Raw genomic sequence first — 16,140 nt, forward strand, 5'->3', positions numbered from 1 at the left:
ATCATAGAAGTCTCTCAATAGAATTCTGTAATTATGAATGGAAGGTCAAATCAGAATGTTTACTTTTTTTATGCATTTTAATTTGGATGTTATAAATTAACTCAATTTGTAAGATTTAACATTACTCTTATACTAGTGCTCAATGATATTTGTCCGCTAAAAAGATGTTTATCAGTTGAAAAGGCCATGAAAAGATTTATTCAAATATATTTGTCTCCCGAGACAACGAAGGTAAAGCAAAATGGCATTTATAAAATCGAAATAATTGATTACCTAACTGTTTTAAATGGTGTTGATTATCCAGACCACATAGATATATAGAAGTAATAGAATAGAATATATTCCTATAAGTAGGTTTACATTTCGTAATACCGGTTAAGATATTGGGGCTTTTATTTTGACATTTGTAAGACTGCATGCCGGAAGTGCTCTGTCGTTCTATTCAGTGGCTTTATGCGATGAATTGGAAAAACGTGAATATAATTTTCATTGTTTTATTATTCGTGAGCGGACGCTGCTCTTTGCAGTTGTTACAAACCTCAAGAAAGCATATCACCCTTTGGCTGCTTTTTTTGTAATGATGTCTCTGCTAACGTACTGGGGTTAATATGATTGCTATTTTCTATAAAGGGAAATTTTCTACTGTTATTTTCGTTCAAGAAAGTGTATGTTAAATATGTCAAACACTTATATAAATGAGGACATGTGGACAGTTGTACGGTTTGCGACGTTCACGCGACTGCTTTCCCTTGTTTTACAGGTAAGCAATTGACACAAACAACTAAATAGCCTAAACTTATGTATTTGTACTTTGACAAAATTTCCTACCATAGACACGTAGAACTCCTTAAAATCAGTACTGGCCGTATTTGCAAAATTGAGATTAGAGTGACACCGTCACCTACCGCACAAACTGAAAACAAGGCATATGCCAAATTACTGTATTTTGTGCTCTTTTGAAGGCTGTGCTGAATGCAGTGATTCCCGACCATGTGGCAGATGCCTTCAGCCCTCCACGATCACAGACCCCTCTCCTGCTCGACCCTGTCATTGAAGCATTATTTGGTGGCCTTAGTCACTGGGATGCAGAGCATTTCCTCTTCATTGCAGAACGTGGCTACTTATATGAACACAACTTTGCATTCTTTCCATTGTTTCCTCTCATCCTGCGATTGATGGCAGCCACTGTCCTGTGGCCCTTGTGTGGATTTCTCACATTGTATGGCCGTTTACTTTTAGCTGTAGCTTTAGGGAATAGCATTGTCTTTGTCCTAAGTGCCGTGGTACTATACAGACTGAGTCATTTGGTGCTGCAAGACAGAAAACTTGCCCTTGTTGCAGTCTTAATGTACTGTCTGACACCAGCTAATGTTTTTATGATTGCAGGCTATTCAGAGACTCTCTTTGCAGCACTTACCTTTGCAGGCCTCTGGCTACTAGAGACCAGATTCACACTTGGAGCTTGTCTTGTGCTTGGGTTTGCTACTGGTGCTCGTGCCAATGGACTTGTGAATGCTGGATTTTTGCTGTACCTCAGTTTGCAATTGGGTCTTGGCCGTGCACGGGCTCTTAACAGAGGAGCAGGGGGCTTTCAGTATCATCACTATGTCTGGGAACTTATTCGTTTTGTTCTCACTGGAGCATTTTATGCAGCTCTCGTGGCAATACCTTTTTGTTTGTTTCAGTTTTATGGCTACCAAACATTTTGTCATCCGACTGCTACTCAGGTTCCTCCTGTGCTGCTTAATCTGGCTCGGGACAAAGGATATCATGTGGCTGATGCAGCTTCTCCAACACCAAGATGGTGCCAATGGCGAATTCCAGTTTTGTACTCGTACATACAGGATGTTTATTGGGATGTGGGCTTCCTGCGATACTTTCGGTGGAAGCAGATACCTAATTTTATCTTGGCGCTGCCTGCTGCAACTCTAGGATTCGTGGCCTCATATATGTACGTAATGGCCAACCCAGTGTTTTGTATGTATTTGGGGTTGGGAGACAGAGAAAAAGACAGAAAAATTCATGGTTTCTGTAACCCAAGAGTGTTTGTTTACATTGTACACAGTTCTGTGCTGCTTCTATTTGGAATATTCTGCATGCATGTGCAGGTGAGACTTTTATAATTGATTATTATCATATGACATATGTAGTATATATGCTCAACATGCCTTTTTTATATTATGTCCTCTCAGGTGTTGACACGATTTCTTGCTTCCTCCTCACCTGTTCTCTACTGGATCAGTGCCCACCTGCTTTTTCAGTATGAGCCTCTGCTGCAAGATGAAAAGCTGTTCAGATCAGACCGAATAAAGCAGCAAAAGGATCACAAACCTGGTTTTGGTTTTGTGGGCTTGTGGAGAAATAACAAAGTTGTTTACCTCTTGATGCACTGGCAGACTTGCTCCATTTATACACGATGCATACTGGGGTATTTCATATCGTATTGGTTTTTAGGTCTAGCTCTGCACTGTAACTTCCTTCCATGGACTTGATAACTTTGTGGGAATTTTGTTTCAGTTTTCTAAACATTCCTGTGGCATAACATTATGCTGTTTGACAAATATTGATGTAATTAGTTTTGTTATAAGAGAGTTTCTAGTATATTTTTGTATAATAAGTATTGAATACATTTATTGGAACATTTAAAAATTATTTCTGTATTTTTTTTTCTCTTATCAAATGAAACTTCCTGAAGCCAAGCTATACGCTGATTTTGTTTGAAATGTTTTATAAAAATATATAGGATATAAAGGATATTGTTATATCACCATCTAGTGGGTCCAAAGTGTCATAAGCGGTTTGCAATCGTTCCAGTGTTATTTAGTATTATGTATTTACTCTAATAGCTAATAATAGTTTGAATTAGCTTTTTTATATTTCATTTTTAATTTTAGTAATGTTATGTGCTTTTGACATTTGTATTATGATCTTTTAAAGAAATGCCTATTTAGTTTAATTTTTATAAGCTTTAATTTTAATGCTCAAGATGATATTTCAAATTTATGAAGTTTAAGCTTTTTTTTTCAAATATTTATTTTATTTAATTTCAGCTTTATTTAATTTGCCAAAAAACATTTAATAGTTAACAAAGACTGTTCAAAAGATACATTATTGTCAACTGTAAAGCTGCAATTCATTAATATTGAATCTTCAAAAACGGAAAAAGATCTTGTAAATAATTGTATAATATTATTTTAGAAACTGTTACTTTAACTTCAGTTACCCAGGTAAATGTTCAGCCTATTTAGGAATAGATGACCAGTTACACATGCAACATATTAGTTATTATTATGTTAGTTTCATATTTTTTTAATAGATTTGTATCATGTTTACATAAATCTGTTACTTTCGTAACGGTGTACAGCAACAACAAAAAAGATGCACACCGAGGGCAGAGAGTCTCGGAAGTGATCTTTGATTGGTCTTCCTGAGATGACGCAGCCCTTGCGAGTCATTGGTCCCTTTCTTCAGGTAATCCTCGGCTAGGGAAGTGATCGCTGTAAGGTAAATATTGTTGTATCTCATCCGTGGTTGATATGCTGTGTTATATTCGCTTTTACAGAATTATAAACAACTTAATCTGATCTAATTTTCAATATCCAACAGATTCATTACGATTGGACAACTTAATATCGACAGCGATCGGACGGCTGGGTAACGCGAGGAGCCGAGTGTCGTTCAAATGACGGTTGAGCAGCGCGTGAGGAGCAATGTCGTCCGCTGAGAAATGTTAGCTTGTTGACAGCTAGTCAACAAGCTAACGCAATTAGCGTAGCTAAGACACCCCTAATTTATCGAAAGCAACAACATGGCATGATACTATAGTAATTATTAGTCGATATATTCCCTTTAGGGGATGTTTAGTTGCTAACGGATGCGTTGGACAACATAGTATGTGTTTTGTGGACTTTCGAGTAAGCTTAGTTCGATAGCTGAAATCATTTTAGTACCCAAGTGATTTGTCAGTACATTTGTGACAGGATTTTTAATAATATGTGGCGGGGCTTTACAGTTGATATCTAGTGTTGCTCAAGCTTCCTCTTGGTTAGGGCTTGGCTTGTGGCTAAAGTGTTCTTGAGGTTAAATATATATTCCCCTACCTCTATACTATTAGTCACATTTTTTGAAAATGAAAAATTGTGAGTATCAACAAATAGATCCACGAGCTCTCGGAACATCGAACACCCGGACCTCCACGACTTCGCCCTGTGGAAGGAAAAACTCCCAGCGCCTACGGAAGAAATGGGAAGTTTTCCCTGGACAAAATCGCTTCTACTGTGATGGGCGTATTATGTCGGCCAGGCAATGCGGTGTGCTCCCGTTGACCATCGGCCTAATTTTCATCACCAGTGGCTTATTTTTCACTTTTGAGTGAGTAGTATGCATTACACATGCACACAGAGCCACCAGTGTCCACACTGCTAGACAATACAACTACTACTGCTACTAGTTTTCACAATAGAGACATCTCCACCAGCTGATGTAGCCCTTCTTGACATCATACTAGTCTGAAACAGTTGCTTGAAAGCAATATTTGTCTCAGGTGCTAACTTTGCTCTTGTCTTTGTTTGATTCATAACAGTTGCCCCTTTCTGGTGGATCGCCTTACTGTCTTCATTCCAGTAATCGGTGGGGTGTTATTTGTATTTGTCGTTATTGCCCTCCTTCAAACCAGTTTTACAGACCCAGGGATATTACCCAGGGCTTTGCCAGATGAGGCTGCTGACATTGAGAGACAGATTGGTGAGATTTTGATTGTAGTGTTTTTCTTATTGTTTTGCATTTTAATATTTTCGTTGTGTATGTTGATATTAAAGTTGTGGGTTTCTTTAAAGACAATTCTGGATCTTCAACATACCGTCCACCTCCCCGGACTAAAGAGATCCTTATAAATGACCAGGTGGTCAAGCTTAAATACTGTTTCACATGCAAGATGTTCCGTCCGCCCCGGACATCCCACTGCGGCCTGTGTGACAACTGTGTCGGTAAGGCAGCATCTCTTTATTCTGCAAAAATTTTGATATTTTACTCACCTTCATGTCATTCAAATCTTGTATGACTTTTATTCTTCTGTGGAACATAAAAGATATTTTAAGAAATGTTTTTTTTTTTTTTTTGTCCATACAAATGAAGTCCGTGTTTACCATAATGGGCTGGTTACCATCATTCTTCAAAAATATGTTTTTTTTTTGTGAATGTGAGTGTGTTTTGCAGAAGAAAGAAAATCATACTGATTTGGAACAACATGTGGGCGAGTAAATGATATCAGAAAATTATTTTTGTATAAACTAACCCTTTATAGCTTCAACAAGAACCATAGAAGCAGTCCATACGTCTTGAGTGCAATATTCCAATCTTCTGAAGCCATACACTTTGTGTGTAGATTGAAATTTCTCTCATTATTCACTGCTTATCTTTTCCTTTAGTGAGCTGTTTTCCTCTTGAACCAGAATCAGTGAGTTGAACTCACAAATTGGATCAGTCTGATTCATGAACTAATCATTTAGACCCAGATCAATCATTTATTTTAGAAAGCATGGTTCTTTCACAAATCTTTCAATGTAACTCCACTAATCTAACGTCATGGAATGCACCATTAGGGCAGATGTCAAGAGTACAGTTAAACTCTGTAAATTAAACTTAATTTCATCTTAAATTTTCAAGATGAATACATTTCATAAAAATCCTTTTATCATTCACAGCCATTGTTTGGCTTCAGATGACTTGGAATGTAGTGCACAACATTTTTATGCTTTTGCTTTTTTTAACCGTAAATGCTCAAGTACCCATTTAGTGTAATTCCATGAAAGGAAGTCATATTGTTTTGAAACCACATGAGGCTGAGTAAACGATGACAGAACGGTTTCTGTAAAGCTACAAAATATGTTACTTTGAAAATGGATGTGTAATAGTTTAACCTCTAACACAAATCACTTCCTTAAAATCATTGCATGAGGTTATTTGTATGTGTCTTTGTGTCTGAGAATGTTCTGTTTCTGTTCCCTTTGTAGAGCGTTTCGACCATCATTGTCCTTGGGTGGGGAACTGTGTTGGGAAGCGAAACTATCGCTTTTTTTATGCATTCATAGTGTCTCTATCCTTTCTGACCTCCTTTATCTTTGGCTGTGTGATAACTCACCTCACTTTAAGTAAGTTGCACAACACCTTCTGCACCACAGTCTCTTTCTACCTCACATAAAATCTTACTAATTGTGTATAATAGTTGGCAGCGGGAGAGCTATACATGTATGCGTCTATGTTGTAATGGTGCTTATTCAAAACCAAGAAATCTTTAAATACTTCCTATATGGACATGTTCAGAAGTTTGGGGTCATTAGGATTTTACTTTTTTTTTTTTTTTTTAAAGATATTAATACTTTTATTCAGCAAGGATGGAATCACAACTAACTATAAAGACTTTTATAATGTCACAATGAAATTCAGATTTCTAATCATCAAATCATCACAGTTTCCACACAAATATAATGCAGTAATGTAATATTAACTAGCAATACTATTAACTGATTTTAACATTGATAATAATTCGAAATATTTCATGAACATCAAATCAGCATGAGGTGCCGTGCATTAAATCCTTTAATGCATAGCTAGCCGTTGATTATCCCTTACTTATAAAGTGGATAGTTCCGGACCTTGATTCTGATTGGTTGAGCTGTGTTCGAAACTGTTGATAATTGCTGTGTCTCATTTAGAAGGATGCGTCCTCCAGAGGTCGCATCCTCTGTAGGATGCGTAACGAAGTGTCCTCAACCTAGAATTAAAAACGAGACGGCCTTCGTATGACGGGAGGAAAAGGAAACCCATTTAGAGCATTTGTTGCGCTCTCACACTACTTGAATGAAGGAAAATTATTTCTAAATTTCAAAAAAAAAAAAATGCTTTTATTTGTTTTATTTTGCTCAATGTTTGAAGAGCTGCAGCGTACATTCAACAGACATGTTTAGAGAAAAAAAGGAGTATATTAAGAACAAAGTTTATCCGTTTTTACTGGAGGCACTTTAAGTTAAGTTGAAAACACCACCGCGCTTGTGTGTACATCTGCCGGTGCCGGCATTTCTCAAATTAACTACGGTTGTTTATGGTGACGCAAAGAATTGTTGGTTATCTGTAGCAGCTAAGGATAAACCTGATGCATCCTCCGAATTCCTGTGAAAGAAGGTCGCATTCGAAGGTCGCATTCGGAGTGTCTTACTTGCTTTTATTAAATGAGACAGCCTCGAGGACGTTTGCAGCCTTCGAATGAGACCTACAGAGGATGCATCCTTCTAAATGAGACACAGCTAATGACTCTACAAACATACACCTTTGTTTATGTCCGTGTGTTACTCTGCAACCACTTTTTTTGCAACCACAACTGTTTCTGAGGAACTACATTGTTTGGTGGAAGAATAATGTTTTTATTGATATCATTACATTTTATTTGCTTTGTTTTATTTTGTGAAACCTTGCTACATATATGGAATAACCATTTTATAAAAGCATTTTATAATAGCTAAGGGGGTTTTACGCACTCCACTTCGCATCATACCTAACAACGCCCTTTAGCTGTTATAAATTCACTGTAAACCACGGCTTCTTGGGGCTTATTGCCTTATTTTTAAATTTATTATAACATATTAATATGAGAAATTATGGTAATATTTCACAATATTGTTTTTCATGTGTCTTTTGATCGAATAAATGTAGCCCAAACCTTTGAACGATACTGTAGATAGTTTTTTTTGTTGTTATTGTCAGTCAGGTTTAAAGCCGGTTTGTTCTCTGACCAGTCACTCTCATCAACAGGATCACAAAGTGGGAATGGTATCATCCAGGCAATACAGGACAGCCCAGCCAGATATCCTTTTTTTCTGTGTTCCCACCCCTGTCTCCATCGATCGGCATGCTGCACTACTTCGCCAGAAACGCACAATAGCAAGTCTGACCGAGTTCACTATTTGTTTACAGGCACACTGCTGTTGGTTCTGCCTTTTCCCTAATCCCATTCATCCCTAATCGGCTCAAGGATTCCACCACGCCCTACTTTCTTGTCAGGATGTCCAGCCCCCTTTTTAAAGTTTGTGGCTTGAGGTCACAGTTTTCCACCACAACCTTTCAGTTAATCAACCTAGCTGGCTGACCTTGTGGTTCATGTGTTTGGGCAGAATGTTCACTTCAAGCACATTGGATTGATTTTGCATAATTGTTCTTATATCACTGTACTGTTATTGTCATGTATATTTTGGACATTAACACACATTTACAGCAGATTTGCATCCTTAACCCTTCCTGCACTGTTGTCGAGCTGGTCATTTGCTTCTTCTCCATCTGGTCCATTCTTGGTCTGTCAGGTTTCCATACTTATCTTGTGGCCTCCAACCTCACAACCAATGAAGATGTAAGTATCACACAAAAGTTACATCAACACTTTATTTAATTGCACTGTTTTATACAGTCAGATTGAAGAACAGCTGCTTTGCATTTAATGATTTCAGATTAAAGGCTCTTGGTCCAGTAAAAGAGGAGAAGAATCAGGGAATCCTTACACCTATAACAACATCTTCACAAACTGCTGTGTGGTGCTCTGTGGGCCGATGCCACCCAGGTCTGTACTGCATGATCATTCCAACATCATAGCAGAAACAAGTGTTTATTTTAGTATTCATTCACTTTCTAAGATTTTACTAAAGAAGCTAATGTCATTGTTTGTGAGGCAATAAAGGATGTCATTTAACTTAAGGTTGATGTACATCCTGTCCTCAGTACATACTGTTACAAACAAGAACACATTTTGCCAGATCGCCGCCTTGGAATTATAAGGCTCTAGTTGTGCACATTTTAGCACTTTTTATTTAGAAAAGAAAACAGTTCTATCTACAAAGTCAAACTCTAGCTTGGTTCTATCTGTGAGCCAATCAGTACTTTGAATGCACACAAGAGGACCAATCAGGATCAACTTTCTTTGTCATGTCACCGGACTGGTCCGTGACAGCAGGAAAGATTAAACGTGTAATTTTATTTGTAAAATAATTTTTAATGTGTATATATAGCCAGTGAAACATTTTTCAATGTTTATTAAGGGTGTATAGGGTCACTAGTGACCTGAGGTAGGCTGTGTAATAGTGTAATTATATTATTTCTGCACAACAATAATTAAATGTCTGATGACTCAATACGTGCAGTTCACCACTGTTTGATACGTGATGTAATTTTCATTTGTAATTAGCACAGGCATAAAACAAATAATATCTGCAAAAATTGCACTGGATTGAATGGCTTTACTGCAGAGCAATTACTGTATGTAGTGAAATATAAGTGCCACTGTCATTTGATGGTGGATGTCGTGAATAGCAATCAAAATGTTTTTTAAGTCATTGAGGATGATAATTTTGAGAATATGTTTGAGATCGCAAATATGAGCCAGATGCCGAATGTACTGGGAAAATGCGCTCTGAAAATGACAGCGATCGTAAAATCATCTGCTCAGATCGAACCCTCCCAAGTTTTAAAAATGTAACGAAATATGCTTTTTTTTTTTTCTTTTTTTTTTTTTTATTCTTTTGTAATTGTCATTAAAATGTCAGGAGCGTTTTATACTATTGCAGCAGATAGAGATCCATCCATGTTAGATATAGCTTTGGCCCGGGTCGCTAAGGACCCGAATATGTAATGATTGGCGAAACATTCATGCATTTAAGTGTAAATCTTTGTTAAACAACTTAAGCATTGTCTGTTTTCTTGCAGTTTAAAGTCTCAAAATGTCTTAAATTTTACAGTATTAAGCCTTAAAGCCAAGTAGTCAACAATGTAATTGATGGGGTCTTAATTACAACAATAAAAGTTAGCAGGTTATCGCAGACATACTGATATTTAGAGAGAGAGCAATTTTACCTGCCCTTTTTCTGTGGAATAAAGTCCTGGTCAGATGTATTACTTAAACAGTTCCTGCAATAATTACCCACCATATTCCTACCTAAAATTAACATCTGCACTGGACAAAATATTTAGCACAGCCCTTTATGCTTAACTTAAACAAGAAAAATTATTCGTCCTAAAATGTGAAATAAATGTCATGGGATGCGTTAAATTTACCTTTCTCATACATGCCGACACATTGTTACTATAAGCAAACTGTTTGTATTTCTTGATAACTGTTGCTTAAATTAATGTTTTGCGAGATAGATCCTTATAATTCCAAGTGAAGAATTAGAAGGTTCTATCTGCATTTGACCTGTACCCAAAATCCCCATTTACATATATAAGAGGATTTTGATATTGTACTTTTAGAATACATTTAGGGTCTCTGTCATTTCATGTATGAAAGAGACTTGTTCCCCATATAATTTTTGCTACATGGAATGCAAAAACTTTGAAGCTCATTATCTCAAAACTGCTCAGAATGCTGATAGAACCTTATAATTCCAAGGCGGCGAGATCTGACATGTTAATTGTACAGTTCTTTGACATCATGGCCCATCTTTCCCAGATGTTGTTTTGAAAGTTAAGTCAAAAAAGGTCACACGCTCATCTTTTCATCTTTTTTTAGCTTGATTGACAGAAGAGGCTTTTTACCTCCAGATGACGCACCTCAAACAGTGACCTCTGACACTGAGCTCCCTCCTTTTAGGGCTAAGAATGACGCAAATATGGTAAGAGTGCCTTCAAGTTCAAGGAGCATTCGTTCCAAATTCTTAACACTCAAAGTATTTTTAAATGGTTAAAGCATTATAGCAATAGTTTAAAATCCTGATACATTAGTATCATGACTATCATCCATAGTATTTCAAGTCATACATTACCACTCAAAAGTTTGGGGTCAGAAAGAAATTAATTCTTTCATTCAGCAAGGATGCATTAAGTCAATCTTTTGTATTGTTACAAAAACTATTTTTCAAATAAATGCCATTCTGTTTAACTTTCTATTCATCAAAGCCATCATGGCTGCTGAAAATTCAGCTTTGCATCACAGGAGTAAACTACATTTTAAAATATATTAAAATAGAATACAGTAATTTTAAATTGCAATAATATTTGGTAGTATTTTTGTTTTTATTACTGTGTTTTTAATCAAATAAATTAATTCTTGGTGAGCATAAGAGACTATTTTCAAAAAGATTTTACCAACCCAAGACTTTTGAATGGTAGTGTAAATATGAACCGATACCAGGACAGATCTTTTAACTGATCTGAAGCTATAAACTTTGTCACAGAAAAGCATGTGAAAATGAATGAGGTTATGCTGGTTTAATTGTTTATTGTAAACCCTGGCTTGCTGGGAAAGAGCTCATATTTACAGTTAGTGAGGCTTGCACCTGTTCTGTTTTATGTGTAAAGATATGCACATAGAAAAATGTATATGGGTGACGAACGCAACAGCACATCAATCTTACAGAAGACTGTGGAATCACGTTTCAGTCCAAATTTAAACAAGGTGGCAAATCCAGTTGCAAATGCTATTTTGAGAAATTTTTGCCACTGCTAGAGTAGAGTGAAATCATGCCAAGAAGGATAGATTTGTAAAAAAAAAAAACATTTTAACTGTAAATTTTGATGTTCACAAATGCCATTGTTTTAGTTCATGTTTTGATATTGCACCAAGCCCTGATGTTTGAAGTTCTGAACCTCACACAGGAGGAGAACTGTCAGGAGTTTGCCAACTCCTGCACTGCCTGAAGGCTCCTGCAGCTCTGTGACGTTTGATGGTAAGGGTGTGTTATGGGGCTGTTTGCATGCCATTCCATGGCCGCCTTCTCATGACTCTTTGGCCTTTGCTTTGACTTTTATTTGAACTGTCAGCTTGGCTTCCATTTCTTTGCTTTAAAACCACTCTCATAAGACGTGTCCATCATGTGAGAGATCATTGGGCTCGTTGTCTATTCTGTTCCTTCTTTTCTCCTGGATGAGTTAACTGTTTTAGCTGACATCTGTTTTTACTCTGTTTTATGGTGGTTGTGTTCATATAGTGTCGGCTAGAGGTCTGCAGTTGTTTTGTTTTTCCTCCATGATGTCATTGTTTCCTAATTAATGTATCATCATTGTCACGATTCATCTGTGCTTATCTCATTCTCATCCACTCTTGGGATTCTGATGGCTGAGGTCATGGTAATGCTCGGCGCTAGTTATCATGCACACATGTTCTTTTCCGCCTTCTCTTGTGATGGATGTTCATCTGATGTTAAGGAGGTGTTTTCATCCTCGCGACCCCTGGAGATCCCCTTATAATATCAGCTGCACTACTTGAGCTCATTGGAAACTTTGAAGTGAAATGCTTTGTTTCAATTTGTTGCTACATTTTCGTCTTATCAGTTCCTTGGCAATACTAACCTGCTTTCATACTTATTCTAATCTGGCCATTTTCTCATACTCGTACTTGCTCTGCTGTCTAACATCAGTTTCCTTTTCTTACCCCAAAACCATTTATGACTGTGATCTTTGGTTTTTTGTCTCTTAACTAGGGCTGCACAATATATTGAAATAAATATAGCAATATGGCTTTGTGTGATTTGTCAAATTGTCAATCCTTTGATTTGGTTTTAAGCATTTACACAGATATTGTTCATGATACAGTGTTTCAATGTCTGAGAACATCTTGGCTGTATGCATGTAAATTAATACACAGTGACAAGCTTCACTGAGTGTAAAATTAAAAAACATATTATACATATTTATACTCCGTTTATCTTATAGTATATTTCTTATTTAACGTTTTTGTTTCATAATATTACAATCTCGATATTCTAATCAAAAATCACTCTAAAATCATGACAATTATTATTATTTTATAGTCATTGAATTGGTCAAAAATAGTAGGAATATTGTCTATAAGAACATAAGTGAAAGAGATTTGAGTTGGTTCTTGTAAAAAGCAAACCCAAGTGTGAATACAGCCATAAAGTATATTACACTCAAAAAAAATCTTAGAAGTAAAAAAAAATTGTACTCATTATTTTTTTTCTGTGCACTCCCTAACAAAGTCACCCCACTAACTCTAGAATGACTCCGTATTTCTAAGTATAGTTATTCAAGTGATCATATCGCTATATATTGCAGAAAAAATAAATGATTGCAATGTTACATTTTTCTAATATTGTTAGGGCCATATGAAGTCCGTTTAATTTTTTTCCAAATTCCATTTTATTTTTGTCCAAATTAGATTTTTTTCCGGTGTAATTTTTCTTGATTCCGTTTTTTTTTGGTCTGTGTCTGCACCATTCATTCACTTAAGAGGCAAGCAGAACATGCAGGTTTCATATTTAAATAGTCTTTTTGTGGCTTAATATTCACAGAAACTAGTCCATATTGCGTTTTTGCAGGAATCATATGGCCCTATATTGTGCGGCCCTACTCTTAACCATTTTTTCTTGCCATTCTTTTCGCAGTGCACACAGGGCACAAAGGAGCTTTTAGAATCAATGGCACACTCCACAGTGATCCAGAGCACCTGCTCTCCGGGCACACCCAAAACCGCCCCAGTCACCCAAGAGAGTCTACTACATACCGTCTCTATCACCGTCTCTCCCCCCAACAGGCCTCCTTCTACCGGCTGCTCAGGCCGCCAGGCCCGGCGCCCCATAGACGTTCCCTGCTCCCATAGAGGGAACAAATGGGCCGCTCTTCACACCCCTAAAGCCATGTTGCGTGTACCCAGCCCACCCTACTCCCTCAGCCACAGTCCGTTCATTCTTAGTGACGCTCCCGACATGGGCTTCATCCCACTGAACTGAGCGCAGTATCTCTGCCACCAACAGCCTTGTGCAAATACTCTCCTCTCTTTCAACTTTGAGAACAGCATCACACTTTTTAAGAAACTGTGACTTACTATACTCAGGATCCTCTCAGGAAACATGCCATCTTTCAACAAATGGGAATAAGCCTGCATTGACTTTTTAAATAACAGGGATTTCAAGATTTTTTTGTTCCGTTAACATCAACATACACTTGGTGGAGAGAAACGCAAAACATCTTCAGAAGATGCTTTTGTTTTTCATTCATTTTGCACAAAAATATCGGCAGATGATCAGTGTGTTACGGAACCTGAAGCTTTTGTCATCTGCTTAGACCTAATGCAATAATTATATGCTTTGAAAGATCAGTTGGGTCTAAAAAAAAAAGCCTTACTTCAGAGTCACTTCTGTTCATTTTTTGTGGTGTTAAAGACCTTCTACAAAAGTAATTGGTTAAAAAGTATTCGCACCAACAGCCAAGTATATAAACAGCAGTTTTATGAATGGGTATCAGAGAGCTCAGGATTAGAGGGTTAATGATTTATTTGTGTAAGCGATACAATGTTACTGTTGTTCCAGGGGTTTTTATCTCCTGTATAATTTTGCGGCTAACAGTAAGTGAATGAACAGCTTTCATATTTACGTTTGTTTTGTGTCCATTTAATACAGGGTTTTTCCTTCATTGAAAAATGTTCAGTGGCATCCTGAAGCAAACATAATAGTATTTGAGCAATAATGATCATTATTGTCTTCATATTGATTTCTTAATTTTTAGATGCAAAGCGCTGAAGCACAGAGCGCACAACTCTTGTGACCCATTTAAATTCTACTGAGAGTTTTCTATTTTAAAGTTCTGTTGAGAGAGTCTAACATCTTAGGCAACTAGTTAGCCCTAAATTCTTAATCATCAATAATCTTGAGAATGCAAATGTGCATGCACTTTGTGGTAGTAAATTTGGTAACGCTATTGTACATTTCCGTTTTAACTATTGCATTAATTAGTTGATGCATTAGGTATCATGAACTAACAATGAATGAATGTTTTTACAGCATATATTAATCTAATAAATGTTACTTTTACATATACTTTTTAACACTTCAAGGCATATCAACAAACATTAATGTATTATCAACAAATATTGCTTATCTATAATTTAGATTAAAAATTATTTTAAAATCTGTTTTCATCATTTTAAGATTACCAAATGTAAAGTGTTAATTCTGTAATTCAACATGTAATTGTATAATTATAAAAGTGAATTGCATTATGTGTAATCAGTCAAATTTGCACATGTGTATAAGCTACCACTGAAAATCCTTTTTAATCGAGGAAAAACCCTGTAGTATTTCTGACTTTTCATTGGTGGGTCAAAGATAGTTTTCTGATCGTTATTAAAGTGTTTTTACTAAGCTTGAGAGAAGAACTGTTTTAACTGAAACCTTTTGCATTGAGATTGATGGATTAGTGATGAATTATGAGTTAATCATATCATTGTTAAGATGATCAAGTTTTTTTAATAAATAGGAGTCTGGCACAGTAATAAAGTTGACCGTAAAAGTTTCAAAATATTTTGCTCCTCTAAAAACATAGACTTACAGAAGTTGATCACTGCCAGCAGTGTTAGAGGAAAAGTAAAAGAATGACTTGTTTTGTGTTATCCTTTTTCACCTGAAGACTTAATGACAAAAAGTAATAAAAATGTTCTTTTCACTTGTGATTTAGTTGTCTGAAAGTTTTTATCTTGTTTCGAGGGACATCGTCCACATAACATCTTTTTGTTACCTTCTGTGTTCTGCTGCATGCCAGACAGGGAGCATTCTTGTAGACAGTAGATGGCACAGTTTTCCACTTCTTGTTTGCATGTGGCAGATGAGGACATTGTATTTCTTGGAGGCATCATTGCTTGATTGCTTGCTTGATTGATTCAAGCGTTTGCATTCACAGTACTTGAGCTATTTTGAATGTGATTTTTGGCTTTACCACAATGCAATCAAGCTGACATTTATTCTGGTTTGATGTAACAGGACTGGATATGGGAAATGCTAAAATGCATAATTGTAGGGTTGCTGAATTTTAGTCTAGTCTAACAAAAAGATGTGGGAGCAGTAGAGAAGAACAATCATCAGCCGAGTTTCTTTTACTCAGCATCTTTAAATAGAAAGCGCCAAGCCGTAGTTATAAATTTCAGTGTTTTTCATTTAGCCCAGAACTAATCTCAATTACCCCCATGCATCCCTTGCCTAGAGATTCTGTCATTAAAAATATGGCAACCCATCGTACAGCCAACCTCCCGGGACTCTATGTAAATGTATCTGTATCTATTGATTTGCTGACAGAATGCCAGAGTTGTGAGGAACTGGCACTTGCAGTAAATAGGTGAAATTACTTCAGAAGTTGATTTGAGGTTTTGCTTTG

At 36.6% G+C, this 16,140-nt stretch overlaps 2 protein-coding genes across 4 annotated transcripts; both read left to right on the forward strand.

The window, feature by feature from the left end:
* Nucleotides 1–399: 399 nt before the first annotated feature.
* LOC306887565 (GPI mannosyltransferase 2-like) lies at nt 400–2,769 on the forward strand. Of its 2 annotated transcripts, XM_079445398.1 has the most exons (4): nt 400–760; nt 963–1,951; nt 2,066–2,108; nt 2,193–2,763. In XM_079445398.1, the coding sequence occupies exons 1-4, from the start codon at nt 668–670 to the stop codon at nt 2,490–2,492; spliced, it is 1,425 nt and encodes a 474-aa protein (XP_079301524.1). In that variant the 5' UTR covers nt 400–667; the 3' UTR covers nt 2,493–2,763. The 2 variants fall into 2 exon arrangements, with proteins under 2 accessions (XP_079301524.1, XP_079301523.1); XM_079445397.1 differs by having other exon boundaries at nt 963–2,108; nt 2,193–2,769.
* A 660-nt stretch (nt 2,770–3,429) lies between these two features.
* LOC306887270 (palmitoyltransferase ZDHHC18-A) lies at nt 3,430–15,239 on the forward strand. 2 transcript variants are annotated; one of them, XM_079444888.1, is made up of 11 exons: nt 3,430–3,504; nt 3,607–4,371; nt 4,583–4,743; nt 4,836–4,985; nt 6,012–6,149; nt 7,807–7,858; nt 8,296–8,398; nt 8,496–8,605; nt 10,547–10,649; nt 11,632–11,702; nt 13,380–13,516. In XM_079444888.1, the coding sequence occupies exons 2-10, from the start codon at nt 4,130–4,132 to the stop codon at nt 11,671–11,673; spliced, it is 1,101 nt and encodes a 366-aa protein (XP_079301014.1). In that variant the 5' UTR covers nt 3,430–3,504; nt 3,607–4,129; the 3' UTR covers nt 11,674–11,702; nt 13,380–13,516. The 2 variants fall into 2 exon arrangements, with proteins under 2 accessions (XP_079301014.1, XP_079301015.1); XM_079444889.1 differs by lacking the exon at nt 11,632–11,702 and having other exon boundaries at nt 13,380–15,239.
* The last annotated feature ends 901 nt before the right edge of the window (nt 15,240–16,140 follow it).

Source organism: Barbus barbus, assembly GCF_936440315.1.
Source record: "Barbus barbus genome assembly, chromosome: 21".
NCBI lineage: Eukaryota > Metazoa > Chordata > Actinopteri > Cypriniformes > Cyprinidae > Barbus > Barbus barbus.

Excerpts from the sequence above, each read along its gene's own strand:
- LOC306887565 (XM_079445397.1), top strand. The coding sequence starts at position 668 with ATGTTAAATATGTCAAACACTTATATAAATGAGGACATGTGGACAGTT. Across the intron at positions 761-962 it reads TGCTTTCCCTTGTTTTACAG|GCTGTGCTGAATGCAGTGAT; the intron begins GTAAGCAATTGA and ends GCTCTTTTGAAG. Across the intron at positions 2,109-2,192 it reads TATTCTGCATGCATGTGCAG|GTGTTGACACGATTTCTTGC; the intron begins GTGAGACTTTTA and ends ATGTCCTCTCAG.
- LOC306887270 (XM_079444889.1), top strand. The coding sequence starts at position 4,130 with ATGAAAAATTGTGAGTATCAACAAATAGATCCACGAGCTCTCGGAACA. Across the intron at positions 8,399-8,495 it reads ACCTCACAACCAATGAAGAT|ATTAAAGGCTCTTGGTCCAG; the intron begins GTAAGTATCACA and ends TAATGATTTCAG. Across the intron at positions 8,606-10,546 it reads TGTGGGCCGATGCCACCCAG|CTTGATTGACAGAAGAGGCT; the intron begins GTCTGTACTGCA and ends ATCTTTTTTTAG.